The 14,919-nt window shown below is 38.4% G+C and overlaps 1 protein-coding gene and 1 non-coding gene across 2 annotated transcripts; one reads left to right on the forward strand and one right to left on the reverse strand.

Moving 5' to 3' along the window:
• Positions 1–5,601: 5,601 nt before the first annotated feature.
• On the forward strand, positions 5,602–8,169 carry LOC124094599 (syntaxin-3-like). The gene is given in 2 exon segments (XM_058580361.1): positions 5,602–6,121; positions 6,124–8,169. Coding segments are annotated over 2 exon segments (840 nt in total). The 3' UTR covers positions 6,444–8,169.
• Positions 8,170–11,822: 3,653 nt separating this feature from the next.
• On the reverse strand, positions 11,823–11,895 carry Trnae-cuc (transfer RNA glutamic acid (anticodon CUC)). The gene has a single exon. It is a non-coding gene; the product is annotated as a tRNA-Glu (tRNA).
• Positions 11,896–14,919: the final 3,024 nt, after the last annotated feature.

The raw sequence follows: 14,919 nt of genomic DNA on the forward strand, positions 1-14,919 counted from the left end.
AGAACGTGGATTTCCCCAGAATGTGATTGTAGACGGCTGGTGTGAGTTCGGGAATAAAGAGTTGCTGTTTGAATCTACAAGCTGTGTGGTGGCTCGTGATTGTGTGCCCAGCCAGACTGCGGCATTTGTGCCCAGCCAGACTGCGGCACTTCATTAACTCTATCTGCTATTTTTCTTAAGTTTTCCTAAACTTCCAAAAAGAGAATTCCAATGTCCCCAAACTAAATATTGAATCAAATCCCTGGGAAGGCAGAAGTACTTGTTTTACTTTTCTTTTAAATTATATTTATCCATCTTATTTTGTGCATCTTTTTCCATAGTTGTCTTAGAACATAAGTCATGATTTCAATGCTTGCATAATAGTCACTGGGTTCTCATACAGTATCTTGGAAGTGAATGTCTTAGTGGCTATGGTAATCTGCTTGTTATTCATCAAGATTAGAAATATGATATATGGATTTGCTATTATGTATATCTGACCTAAGCTCTTTTGTTTTTTTAAAAAAATGCTAACTATGGCCTTTCTTCTAATTTTCCTCAGAGATATACCATTTAGAATAATATAATATTTAAAAGAAGTTCTGGTATATTTTGAAGATGCTAAAATTGGTTCTATTTTAGTTTGTCCTTCAGGATTATGATGTAATTTTGGATCAGTATCTTTTCTCTGTCCAAAAGAGTGTTTGTATTTCATTCAAATGGAGAATATAGCCTCTGAAGCTTATTGAGTATAAGAAACACTTGTTAGCAATGGCATTGTATAATACAAAATTACTACCTATTTATTTCAAGAATTATTTGACAACATCTGTTCTTGGTATGAAAGACTTACTGATATTTAAATTATGAATAGTCTCAAATCTTATTTGAGATTAGTAGCGCACAGAGATTTCATCACGGCTTCTACTCCTCCACCCCTCTTTGGCAATGTAGGGGATTGAACTCAGCACCTCACATAGACAAGCAGAGCTACACTCCTAACCCCTGGTCATGGTATTTTAAAAAGAAGATTGCACTAAGCAACACTGGCAATGAGCTACATTCAGTGTAGTTTTAATAAAATTGTTTTTATCTAGAATTGCTGAATTTAAAAAATTTATTTAAAAATGTGACACATTTACATGTATAGAAAATTAGACAAAGTGAAACTGCTGGGTAATAGAACATGTATGTCTTTGTCTTTTCAAGAGGGATTTGAAGACACTGGCTCTGATGATGAAGGCATGGGGCCACGAGCCAAGGAATGCAGGAAGCCTATAGAAGCTGAACACGCAAGAAAATGAATTCATCCCCAGACACTCCAGAAGGAACAAAGACTTGCTGATGTTGGAAGCTGTGTATGAAGTATGGATTTGGTTTGAGACATTAAGGCAGGGAAGCTGCTTTTCTGGGAACTCCTGGAAGAAATTCCCCTATTAGAGAAAGCCCAGATGGAGCTGGTGCCTTGCCTTAGCTCATAGCCCCAGATTCAAACACAGCCGCTGGAGATAAGCATAAACTGCCAAGCACCAAACCACCTGTTTTTCCCCATTCTTATCGTATTTTTTCTGAGTAAACTCCTTCCTGATCCCCTTTGGTCTGTACCACTATAAATAAAGCATGTGCGGGTTTTTCTTTTTGTTAGGATCAGATCCATCAGGAAGGTCTATCTACCCGTCTGGCCCCTGCTTTAATATATTCCTGGTCTTTTGTCTTTTTCATGTGTGTGTGTGTGTGTGTTTGTGTATTTTGGTTGTAGATGAACCTTTATTTTTATTTATTTATTTATATGTGGTGCTGAGGATTGAATCCAGTGCTCACACATGCTAGGCAAGCACTCTGCCACTGAGCTACAGACCCAGTCCATCTTTATTTTTTAACATTACTTTCAAAGCTTTTATTTTGCACTTGGCCCACACCTTTAAGGGTTACACGCTCCCTTCCCACACAGGTTGTGGGCAGAATGCTAACACCTTGATTTTAGCATAATGAGACATATTTTTGGATATGACCTCCAGAGCTTTAAGAGAATTAATTTGTATTATTTTAATTCACTATATTTGTGGTGATTTGTTATAGAAGAAATGTAATATAAGAGTTGATAGACACGGCACTAGAGATTATGTTTCTTAAAAGATCTACAGGAGAGATTCCTTGATTCTTTGGCTGAGTACTGATTTGTATATATCAGAAAATAAATTAGAGCTATTATAATACTTTACTCAAGACTGGAGAAATAACCACTGGAAAGAAGTAAATCCATTTTCTGAGATCACACAGAACTGTGAATACTTTCCAACTCATATTTAAGGAAGAAATAATACAAAATTTTATTTTATTTATTTATTTATTTTTAAAAATTTTTTTATTGTTGGTTGTTCAAAACATTACATAGTTCTTGATATATCATATTTCACACTTTGAATCAAGTGGGTTATGAACTCCCATTTTTACCCCATATACAGATTGCAGAATCACATCAGTTACACATCCATTGATTTACATATTGCCATACTAGTGTCTGTTCTGTTTTGCTGCCTTTCCTATCCTCTACTATCCCCCCTCCCCTCCCCTCCCCTCCCCTCTTCTCTCTCTACCCCCTCTACTGTCATTCATTTCTCCCCCTTGTATTATTTTTCCCTTTCCCCTCACTTCCTCTTGTATGTACTTTTGTATAACCCTGAGGGTCTCCTTCCATTTCCATGCAATTTCCCTTCTCTCTCCCTTTCCCTCCCACCTCTCATCCCTGTTTAATGTTAATCTTCTTCTCATGCTCTTCGTCCCTACTCTGTTCTTAGTTACTCTCCTTATATCAAAGAAGACATTTGGCATTTGTTTTTTAGGGATTGGCTAGCTTCACTTAGCATAATCTGCTCTAATGCCATCCATTTCCCTGTAAATTCTATGATTTTGTCATTTTTTAATGCAGAGTAATACTCCATTGTGTATAAATGCCACATTTTTTTTTATCCATTCGTCTATTGAAGGGCATCTAGGTTGGTTCCACAGTCTTGCTATTGTGAATTGTGCTGCTATGAACATCGATGTAGCAGTGTCCCTGGAGCATGCTTTTTTTAGGTCTTTAGGGAATAGACCAAGAAGGGAAATAGCTGGGTCAAATGGTGGCTCCATTCCCAGCTTTCCAAGAAATCTCCATACTGCTTTCCAAATTGGCTGCACCAATTTGCAGTCCCACCAGCAATGTACAAGTGTACCCTTTTCCCCACATCCTCGCCAGCACTTGTTGTTGTTTGACTTCATAATGGCTGCCAATCTTACTGGAGTGAGATGGTATCTTAGGGAGGTTTTGATTTGCATTTCTCTGACTGCTAGAGATGGTGAGCATTTTTTCATGTACTTGTTGATTGATTGTATGTCCTCCTCTGAGAAGTGTCTGTTCAGGTCCTTGGCCCATTTGTTGATTGGGTTGTTTGTTATCTTATTGTCTAATTTTTTGAATTCTTTGTATACTCTGGATATTAGGGCTCTATCTGAAGTGTGAGGAGTAAAGATTTGTTCCCAGGATGTAGGCTCCCTATTTACCTCTCTTATTGTTTCTTTTGCTGTGAAAAAACTTTTTAGTTTGAGTAAGTCCCATTTGTTGATTCTAGTTATTAACTTTTGTGCTATGGGTGTCCTATTGAGGAATTTGGAGCCCGACCCCACAGTATGTAGATCGTAGCCAACTTTTTCTTCTATCAGACGGCGTGTCTCTGACTTGATATCAAGCTCCTTGATCCATTTTGAATTAACTTTTGTGCATAGTGAGAGAAAGGGATTCAGTTTCATTTTGTTGCATATGGATTTCCAGTTTTCCCAGCACCATTTGTTGAAGATGCTATCCTTCCTCCATTGCATGCTTTTAGCCCCTTTATCAAATATAAGATAGTTGTAGTTTTGTGGATTGGTTTCTGTGTCCTCTATTCTGTACCATTGGTCCACCCGCCTGTTTTGGTACCAGTACCATGCTGTTTTTGTTACTATTGCTCTGTAGTATAGTTTGAAGTCTGGTATCGCTATACCGCCTGATTCACACTTCCTGCTTAGCATTGTTTTTGCTATTCTGGGTCTTTTATTTTTCCATATGAATTTCATGATTGCTTTCTCTATTTCTACAAGAAATGCCGTTGGGATTTTGATTGGCATTGCATTAAACCTATTGAGAACTTTTGGTAATATCGCCATTTGGATGATGTTAGTTCTGCCTATCCATGAACAGGGTATATTTTTCCATTTTCTAAGATCTTCTTCTATTTCTCTCTTTAGGGTTCTGTAGTTTTCATTGTATAAGTCTTTCACCTCTTTTGTTAGGTTGATTCCCAAGTATTTTATTTTTTTTGAAGATATTGTGAATGGAGTGGTTGTCCTCATTTCCATTTCAGAGGATTTGTCACTGATATACAGGAATGCCTTTGATTTATGCGTGTTGATTTTATATCCTGCCACTTTGCTGAATTCATTTATTAGCTCTGATAGTTTCTTTGTAGACCTTTTTGGGTCTGCTAGATATAGAATCATGTCAACTGCGAATAGTGATAATTTAAGTTCTTCTTTTCCTATTTTTATGCCTTTAATTTCTTTCGTCTGTCTAATTGCTCTGGCCAGTGTTTTGAGAACTATGTTGAACAGAAGTGGTGAGAGAGGGTATCCCTGTCTTGTTCCAGATTTTAGAGGGAATGCCTTCAATTTTTCTCGATGCAGAATGATGCTAGCCTGAGGCTTAGCATAGATTGCTTTTACAATATTGAGGTATGTTCCTGTTATCCCTAGTTTTTCTAGAGTTTTGAACATTAAGAGATGCTGTACTTTGTCGAATGCTTTTTCCGCATCTATGGATATGATCATATGGTTCTTATTTTTAAGTCTATTGATGTGGTGAATAACATTTATTGATTTCCGTATATTGAACCAGCCTTGCATCCCAGGGATGAATCCTACTTGATCATGGTGCACAATTTTTTTTGATATGTTTTTGTATCCGATTCGCCAGAATTTTATTGAGGATTTTTGCATCTAGGTTCATTAGAGATATTGGTCTGTAGTTTTCTTTCTTTGAAGTGTCTTTGTCTGGTTTAAGTATCAGGGTGATGTTGGCCGCCTAGAATGAATTTGGAAGTTCTCCCTCTTTTTCTATTTCAAAAATTTCACAAACTGTTCCAGAAGAGGAACCATTTCCCAATTGATTTTTATGGAGCCAACATCACCCTAATACTCAACCTAGATTAAAAAAACCTTGTAAGAAAACAAGATACCAGTAGTCCTTATGATATCATATATGCAAAAATAAAAATTTAACAGAATGTAGCAAGGAAGATAAAATAGAAGGAAGATTCTGTGTGAGCCTAACAGGAAGCCCAGAAGATAAGAATTAAAAGAATGGAGGTTATATTCAAAGATAATGACTGTGGGGAGCCGGATTTGGAGCGCTTGGCGGCGGGGGCGGAGGAGGAGGCGGCACGTTGGAGCCTCGGTGGCCTGGGACGCTCCTCCCAGTGAGGGCCGCGGCAGGCCTCCGCCTGGAGCTCCCTCACCCCGGCGGGGACCGGCCACCACTTCCGGCGGTTCCTCTAGGACGCGCTCACCTGGGACGCCTTATGTGCCTCGGGGCCCCTGGGCTCCAGGATGAAGGACTGGCTGGAGCAGCTGAAGGCGAAGCAGCTGACACAGGATGATGATGCCGATGAGGTGGAGATGGCTATTGACAACACAGAGATGGAGGAGACTGGGCTCAACGTGGACAAGATCTCAGAGCATGTGGAGGAAGCAAAGAAACTCTACAGTATCATTCTGTCTGCACCAATTCCAGAGCCAAAACCCAAGGATGACCTGGAGCAGCTCACAACCGAGCTCAAGAAAAGGGCCAACAATGTCCTCAACAAACTAAAGAGCCTGGAGAGGCACATTGAAGAAGATGAAGTCCGCTCATCAGGAGACCTTCGGATTCGGAAATCTCAGCACTCCGTCCTCTCTGGGAAGTTTGTGGAGGTGATGACCAACTACAATGAGGCTCAGGTGGACTTTCGTGAACGCAGCAAAGGGCGAATCCAGCGGCAGCTTGAAATTACTGGCAAAAAGACAACCGATGAGGAGCTGGAGGAGATGCTAGAGAGTGGCAACCCTGCCATCTTCACTTCTGGGATCATCACTCGCAGATTTCCAAGCAAGCCCTCAGTGAGATCAAGGGTCGGCATAAGGACATTGTGAGGCTGGAGAGCAGCATTAAAGAACTTCATGACATGTTTATGGACATCGCCATGCTGGTGGAGAACCAGGGCGAGATGTTAGATAACATAGAGTTGAATGTCATGCACACAGTGGACCATGTGGAGAAGGCACGGGACGAAACTAAAAGAGCTGTGAAATATCAGGGTCAGGCCCGAAAGAAATTGATAATTATCATTGTGATAGTAGTTGTGTTGCTGAGCATTTTAGCATTGATTATTGGACTTTCCGTTGGGCTGTAATGAGTGGCCTGCGGGGCTGTTGCACTGAAATAACCTGATTTCACTCCAGCCTGGTGGGACCACCTTTATCTTCAGATGGGAATGGAGTCTGAATGGCCTTCCTGAGAGCCACGGGAACCCGTTCCTTTGTTTCCTTGTAACCATCCTTGGACCTGACTCAGCAATCAATCTAGCCCTGGAGGAATCTAACCTACCTGATGCAACCCAAGTTCTCCTCAAAACCAACTCCTGCCCCAGCAACTGAAGTACCTTTCCTCCTGGACCATATGAACTGACCCAGATTTTTCCCTCCTGTGGTGTGTCAAATTATGCGTTGCACCTTGGAAATCCCATGTGAGACTATCCCAAGGTGCTGCATCTTCTACCTCATGGAGTATACTCCCAGAAATTACAGTGTATTTTTCTAGGGGAGTATCTTTAACAAAGCAGATGGATTCTTCTAAATTTGGCAACAATAGGATTTAGATGGGAGACTTCTGCATGGCAGGATGCCAGTCCTGTCGGTCCTGAAAACATGAGTGACTGGCAGATGCCATTTTGGTCCAAAAAGTTGACTTGCTTGAAATTCAACTTCAAATTAAGCTTTTAATAAGATAAACCTGGGGGCCAATTTGGTCTTTCTCTAGGTTGTGTTCTCATGTTTACTCAAAGAGGGACCAAGATGATAATCATCTGAGGTTGCCATTTTCAAAGGCTAAGGATTTGGAATATTTGTTTCCCTATGAATTTTGGAAACTGGCTTTTCACCTTTGGAGTGACTCTTTGTGAAGCTGTTGCCCTGAGGCCAAAATTAACCAGGGATTTAAAATTGGGCTGGGGACAAGGTGCTAGAGTCTCAGACTCTGAAAAGGTTTCATGAGGCTGAGTGTTCAGTCACTCATGTGTTCAGGTGTATTTTTAAAAGTGTGTATGTGAGATGCATGTACATATATGTGTCTGTTTCTCAGGAAATAGGAAACTAGAAAAGAAAGACACTATGACCTCAAAAATTAAAAAAAAAAAACTTTTTTGAGCTAGACTAAAAATTAGATAAGTTGCTTTTGTTTACCTGCAAATGAATCATTGTAGAAATATGATCATCTTATGTCATCAACAAAGTTGTTTTCTAGAAGAGAACTGGGAGAATCAAATGAGATATTCAGACTGAGGACTGAGTTGATTTCTGGTTTCTGTGCAGCAGGTACAGGTGTAATGGTTTGACACCTCTCCCTATCTGCTGCCTCCACTAGGCTTTCCCTGAGAACATCCCACAGCAATCCACATGACCTATGGGATGTCCTGTTTTAGATGGAGTTAGTTGGAGAGACCCGAGACTACCTGCTACTGGGTGAATGAGCTTGACAGGTTCTTTGTTTTCCCCAGTTCTTGTCACAGAGGAAGCAACAGCCAGGAAATTTTCGTGTAGTGACTGCTAAGCTGTAGGTAGCCTCTTAGATCCCTGTCAGTCTCCCTGATTTTGGGTACTAGCTGTACTTCAGCTTTGACAGTAATGCTTTCTAAGGCAGAGAAAGCACCCTGATCCAGGCACTGCCTGTTAGCTTCCTGTGCAAAGGCTCCTCACTTCTCACTACCCAGCACTCAGACAGAGCCACAGGGATGCCCTTCTCCCCATGGCTACGATGTTAGAAGACATGCTGTAATCTCAGGCCTTTACTGTCATCTGAGACTGAGGCCTGGGGCTTGAAGTTTGGAATGCAACACATGAAGGGTTTTTGTATGTTTTTAAATGTAAATTTGATTATTTTATTGCTAATTTAAAAATAAACGACTTTCTAATGATTGCTACAGTCCGGCTGCAGCAAAATAACCCAACTTGTGTAGATTGATACAGCAGGAGTAGGAGCCCTTTATTGTAGGACAGGAGTGGTATTTATACATTCCACACAGCTTATCTTAATTAGCATAAACTAGATACATCAGTCAACCAATAAGGAATCTCCACATTTAATGGCTCGCTTTTGTTACTTCTCAAACCACTCCCTCTGGCATTTTGCCAGGCACCATCCAGACTTGTTTACAGACTCTAACATTTCTCTGGCAAAATGCCAGGAGCCATTCTGACTTGTTTACAGACTCTAACAAATGATTGCAAAGAAAAAAAAAGATAATGACTGAAAATTTTCTGTAACAGATGAAAGACATGAATTCTCACATTCATGAAGCAGTTTAAATAAAACTTGGTGGAACAATATATTTTCTCTGCTTTTAAGATTTCCTCTTTGACTTTGGTGTTCTAAAGTATTTATGTGATGGGTCCAAGTGAAGAATTAGTTTTATTTAAACTGCTTTATGAATGTGAGAAGTCATGTCTTTCACCTATTACAGAAAATGTCCAGGCATTATCTTTGAATATAACCTCTGTTCTTTTAATTCATACCTTCTCGGATTCCTGTTAGGCTCACACAGGAGCTTCTCTTCTCTTTTGTATGTCCTTTATCTTTCTTGCTACATTCTGTGCAATCTCTCAGATCTAATGTGAGTTGGCTACTGTCTTATTATCTGTTTCTAAATAAACATATTCACTGACTTTTACATTTCTATATGTATACTTTTTATTTATAAAAATCTTACTAATTATTTTTCAAATCTTTCTGTCCCTATTCCATATATCTGCTTATGTGTACCCCAAAGTTCATTGTTGGAAACTTGATCCCTAGTACAACAGTGTTGATAGGTGATTAGGTCTTGAGGGTGAAGCCCTCACAAATGGACTAAAATCTTCATCATGAGAATGTGTTTGTTATTGACAGAGTAGGTTTATTATAAAAATGACTTTGGCCCCCTCTTGTTCTCTCTCTACCTTTCTCTTACCATGTGATACCTTTCACCATATTATGAGGCAACACAAGGCCCTCCTCAGATGTCTGCCCCTTGATTTTGGATTTCCTGGTCTCTAGAACTGTAAGCTACATAAATCTGTTCATTTAAAGTTATCCAGACTCAGGTATTGTTATAGAAGCATAAAATGGACTAATATAGTACTTTATTCTTCTCTTAGAGTTTTGATCCCTTCATTTAGTCATTAATCATTTCAACATAGTAGTTAGTTTCCCTTCAGGATGTTGTTTTATTAGCTCAAATTATTGGAAGTCTAATCCTATTTGTTATTTGCTGCTCCTGGTCTATGGTGGACTCACTCCGCATCCTCTGCTGCACCTTGCCCCAGTGCTGGGATTGAATTCATGAGTGCTTTAACACTGAGCTACAGCCCCAGTCCTTTTAATTTTTTGAGATAGGGCCTAAGTTGCCAAGTCTGGCCTCAAACCTGTAGTTCTCCTGCCTTAGTATCCCGAGTTCCTGGGGTTATAGGCATGTGCCACTGTGCCTAGCTCTGTAGTGAATTTTTTACCTTTTAAAAACATTTGCCATTGTTAATGGGATAAAATTTTTGTGCCTGTGTCACTTGAGCATGATCTAGACTGAGTATGTTCACTTTTAGAGATTTTACACTTGGGCCCCCAAAACATTACTAATTTTTCAGTATGGATTCCCGGATTATGTGGTTGGTGCACATTGAAACCTAACATGCCAACTACATAGGGTAGGGAAGTGGTTCCATCAAACCCAAGATTTCTAGATTTCTCTCCCACCCACAGATGTGAAACAAAGCCCAAGCCTGTAGAGCTTATTGTCACTAGTTAAAATCATTGCACTGAAAATGTTTCTATAGGTCCTGAAAGACCTCATCACCACATTAAGTGACAATTCAATTGAATTTTCACACTCCTTGACATTTTTTGACTGGAGATGAGATAGAACCCAGGGCTTCACACATGCTAGACAAGTGCTCTGACAGTTTTTTTGTTTTTTGGGGGTCAACCCTGAACTGCTGGCACCCCACCCTCAAACTCCTTTGCTTTCCTATCATATCCCTTAGTAGTCTATAAATTCAATAGGTATTTATTGTAAAACCTTCCTTATACCAACTTCCTTTTCTCTGCAGCAGCTCTTCTTTCTGAGTCCGTGTTATGGACTTAATGTTTGTGTTCCCCTTTCCCTTAAAAATCCTTATGTTGAACCCTAATTTACAAGAGAGTCTTTGGGAGGTGATGATTAGGTCATGAAGGTAAAGCCTTTGTAAAGGATCAATATCTTTATAAGGGAGACAGAAGAGCTTTCTCTCTGCTGTATTCCATATGAGGACACAGCAAGAAGATGGCCATATGCCAACCAAGGAGGACCTGAACTCAACCATGCTGGTAGCCTGATGATCTCAATACTTCCCAACTTCCAGAACTTTGAGAAACAAATTCCTTCTGTTTAAGCCATCCAGTCTATTCTATGGTATTTCCATTATAGCAGTCCAAACCAAGACAACCTGGTTTATAACTCATGCCTGAGTTACTATAATAACTTTTTAGCTGGTTTCCATGTGGGCTAAACTTCATGCTGTTGCTTTGATTTTTTTTTCCCCAGCTGATGCTGGGGGTTGAACCCAGGGGTGCTCTACTACTGAGCCACATCCACAGCCCCTTCTATTTTGACAAGTTCTCAGTAGGTAGTCCAGGTTGGCCTCAACTTGAACTTGCTATCCTCCTGCCTCAGGCTTCTGAGTGGCTGGGATTACAGGCATGTACCACCATGCCCAGCTGTTGTTTCTTCACATTTTTCATGTGTTTCTTTTATGAAAGTCATAGATTCCCATACTTTCTAATCTAAATAGCTTTTCCAAACCCTGAATAATCCTGCCCTTTCTAGCTATGGAGATCCATTTCTTACTCCTAAAACACTTCTGTCTTCCCATTGTCCTGTGAACATAGAACATTTGTATATCCAAATTTTTGTCTCTAGATTTTATTTATTTATTTTTGGTACCAGGAATTGAACCTGGGGGCACTTAACCACTCAGCCACATCCCTAGCCCTTTTTTTGTATTTTATTTAGAGACAGGGTCTCATTGAGTTGCTTAGGGCCTCGCTAAGTTGCTGAGGCTGGCTTTGAACTCAAGATCCTCTTGCCTCAGCCTCCTGAGCTGCTGGAATTACAGGCATGCACCACTGTGCCTGGCTTTAGGTTTGTTTTCTTTCTACCCAAATTTCATCCATAATTTGAGGTGAAGCCCAAATTTAATGGTTTATCTTCCTACTTTACTTATAAAACCTGTTTACGTAAGTTGTTAGGTTGTAATAATTTTCCTGTCAGACTTGTAACAAATATGTTGTCTTCTCAAATAGATTCTACTTGTAGGTAGGGACCTGGTCTTTTTTACTTTAGTCTCTACAGCTTCCAACAGTTTAGCATGAAGTAGCACTGAACAGGTACTGATGGACCCAATTCTTCTCTTCCATGGCCTGTCATTTAGCAAACTAATACTGCTACATACTTTGACCTACAAAAAACCAAAACAAAACAAAAACTAAGTGAATTAATTAATTTTTTTGGTGGTGCTGGGGATTGAACCCAGGGCCTTGTGCATGAGAGGCAAGAACTCTACCAACTGAGCTATATCCCCAGCCCATAAGTTAATTTATTTTTTATGTATGAAGAATTCTGGTGAAAAATTCATTGGGAGAAAATTTCAAAGATGCTAAAATTTTAGTTATAAATGATTTTTAATTATACATGCCTATGTATTTTTTGACATTTATAGCAGGCATACAAATCCATTTTATACAAATTCTTAAATTATTGACTAATGTAATTTTCTAAAAGACTTCACTACCTTTGAGGCACTTATACAAGTTTCTTCATATAAAGAGGACATTTAGTAATAAAAATGACAATGGGAGCATATCTAATTTTCAAAATGCTATCTCATATTACCTTGTCACAAATACACTTTAGTCCATAAAGAATCAGCCAGTTTTATTTAAATTGAATACTGTCACGAAGATCTGAAAAGCTCCTCTTGCAATGTTACTGATGTGACTGTTTATGATTCAGCAGATTGCTTCATGGTGCTGAAAGTCACCTCAGAAACCATTAGCTGAGTTGAATGAATTAGGAGGTAACATAAGAGGTATTTTCCCTAAGAATGGAGACGTTGGAGGAAATAAACATATTTTTTTAATTGCCCACATAATTATGCTATGATAGTTTTATCATATAACTCATTTTATTTGAATTGGTACTATTTAATTTCAACCTGACAATGAATTTTAATAAGCATACCTCCCAAAAATGGCCTGAGGAACTAGCTGCATTATTAAAATTACATTTTAAAAAATCACTGAATAAAAAAAATCAAAGAAAAGATAATACGATATTAGTGGATAATGCAAAGGGTTTATTTTTGAATAATGGCATTGACAAGTTTTCTTATTTCTCATAAACATCATATAAAGTATTTGTCTCCCATCATGAGAAACTCTTATATAGATAATGCTATCTTAAATTCTGCTAAATAAACGACATGAAATAATTTTTTGCCAAATTTTGTGTCAGGCTTTGAAAAACAGCATTTCTTCTTAATTTACATGCTTCCTTAAAAATTGAGCAAAAATAAAAGGAGCTCACTTGGGGGAAACATTCTCTTTTATGCACTTTCACAGAAAGCAAATTCACTGAAAAATTAAGTAAGCAAGCCAAATCTTATTTCACATAACTAGAAATGAGATTAGGATCAGAAATACTTTTCAAAAAAAAAACTGAGGTCATACGTGATACAAACCATAGCAATTATTTTGTTCAAAAATTTCCATCTCAAGAAATGCCTTAAATGTGAAATCTAATGCAAAACAGAGGCAAGGAAAGGCATCATGACCATGACAAGGGTATACCAATGACATAGTAGTGGAAATCCTTTGGAAGGACTAGCATGAACATTTGAGGAAAGAGATGCAAACCACTGGCCCATCATCAAGTAACAGAACCTTTCTAGCTTGATTGCTGTGACCATGTTTTATATTTTACAATTAATCACAGATTTGGTGCTTTGGATTGCTACAAAGAATACATCTATGCATGTTGTTTCTCTTATTGTGGGTTACAATGTCACATGCGTTTTGCTATGTCAAAGTCCTTTCATTCTGGAAACAACTTCACTGAACTTTTCCTATGGCAAATATATATATAATTTGCTTAAATGGTTGAACTATCTGTTTATTTAGAAAGGCCTTTATTTTATATTTTGAGAATGTTTTCTACATAGAAGGATACTACCTAGATCTCTAGGATCTTAATGCTTTGCCTTTATGAACACCCAACCCTCTATCTACCATATTAATAACTGAAAATATTTGTACTTTAAAAAATATTAGAAAATCACAGGAAAAGTTCATTGGTATTTATTAAAATTTAAAGACATTTTCATAACTGCAAACAAATGAAATTCTATAACTTTGCCTCAAAATTAACTATTCCGTGGTCAAGATAATCTAGAATGATCAGATTTTAAAATTATTTGTTCTAAATGTCTGTATTTTAAAAGTACTTGCATTGATAACTGTGTTCTCTAGGTATTTTGTGAATGTGTTTGAGCATGTGTAGATTTATCTAAGATGAAGGCCTAGGAGTAAATGAAATTTTCCTATAATTAGTCTCACAACTAGGCATCAAACTCTGTAGTTTCATAGAAGTAGAATTAGTAAAACTACTTTTTAACAGTAAGCACGTGCCATAAACAAAAGATTGTTCCTGTCCTCTGGAATAAGTCCAAATAAATACAAGTTTGCTCTTTTAATGCATCACTTATTTTTTGAACCCTAGAAATACAAGCAAACCTTGTATTGGTTTGGTTCCAGACCACTGCAATAAAGTGAGTCACACAAATTGATTTCCCAGTGCACATAAAAATTGTTTACACTATAATCTATTGTGTGCAATATCATTATGTATAATAAAACAATGTAATACCTTAATTAAAAATGCATTACTGCTAAAAATGGTAATGATAGTTTAAACCTTCAGTACATGCTGTTGGAAAATGGCATTGATCAGACTTGTTCAAACAGGGATGCTACACACCTTCGATGTGGGGGGAAAAAGCAATATCTGTAAACTGCAATAAAACGAGGTATGCTTGCACAGTTTATCTTGTTAAAACCTAATATCAGACATCTCTCTTAAGTACACTAGTAGCTATGCAATTGCTTGCATCTTGATTGGTTCCATCTGATATGACTAAAACGTCATTCCACTGTTCTCCACAGACTGTTTCTTCATTTAGCTCCTACCCCTTGTCATACACAATTGACTTATTTATTATGTTTCCCAACTCCTTCCTACACCCTCTTTAGTAAAAGGTAAGCTTCAGGAAGGCAGCAATTTTTGGTTTTGGTTGCTGGGGTATGTAAGTGCATAGACCACTACTTTGTAGCACTAAAAACATTCACTGAGCAAAACAATGTGGTTGGAGATGACGTCAGACATGTAATGGGATGGGCCTTGTAGGCCATTCTGAGGACTTGAGGAACAACTTGGAATTCTAAGCAGAGAAGGGCTGTAACCTGACAGGTTTTAAAAGCATCACTCTGGCTGCTGTACTGGGGATGAGCAGTGGTGGTCAGGAATGGAAATGAAGAGACATTTATAAGGC

This window comes from Marmota monax, unplaced genomic scaffold, assembly GCF_021218885.2.
Source record: "Marmota monax isolate L192 unplaced genomic scaffold, Marmota_monax_Labrador192_F-V1.1 WCK01_AAM20220418_F8-fsc00007, whole genome shotgun sequence".
Lineage (NCBI taxonomy): Eukaryota > Metazoa > Chordata > Mammalia > Rodentia > Sciuridae > Marmota > Marmota monax.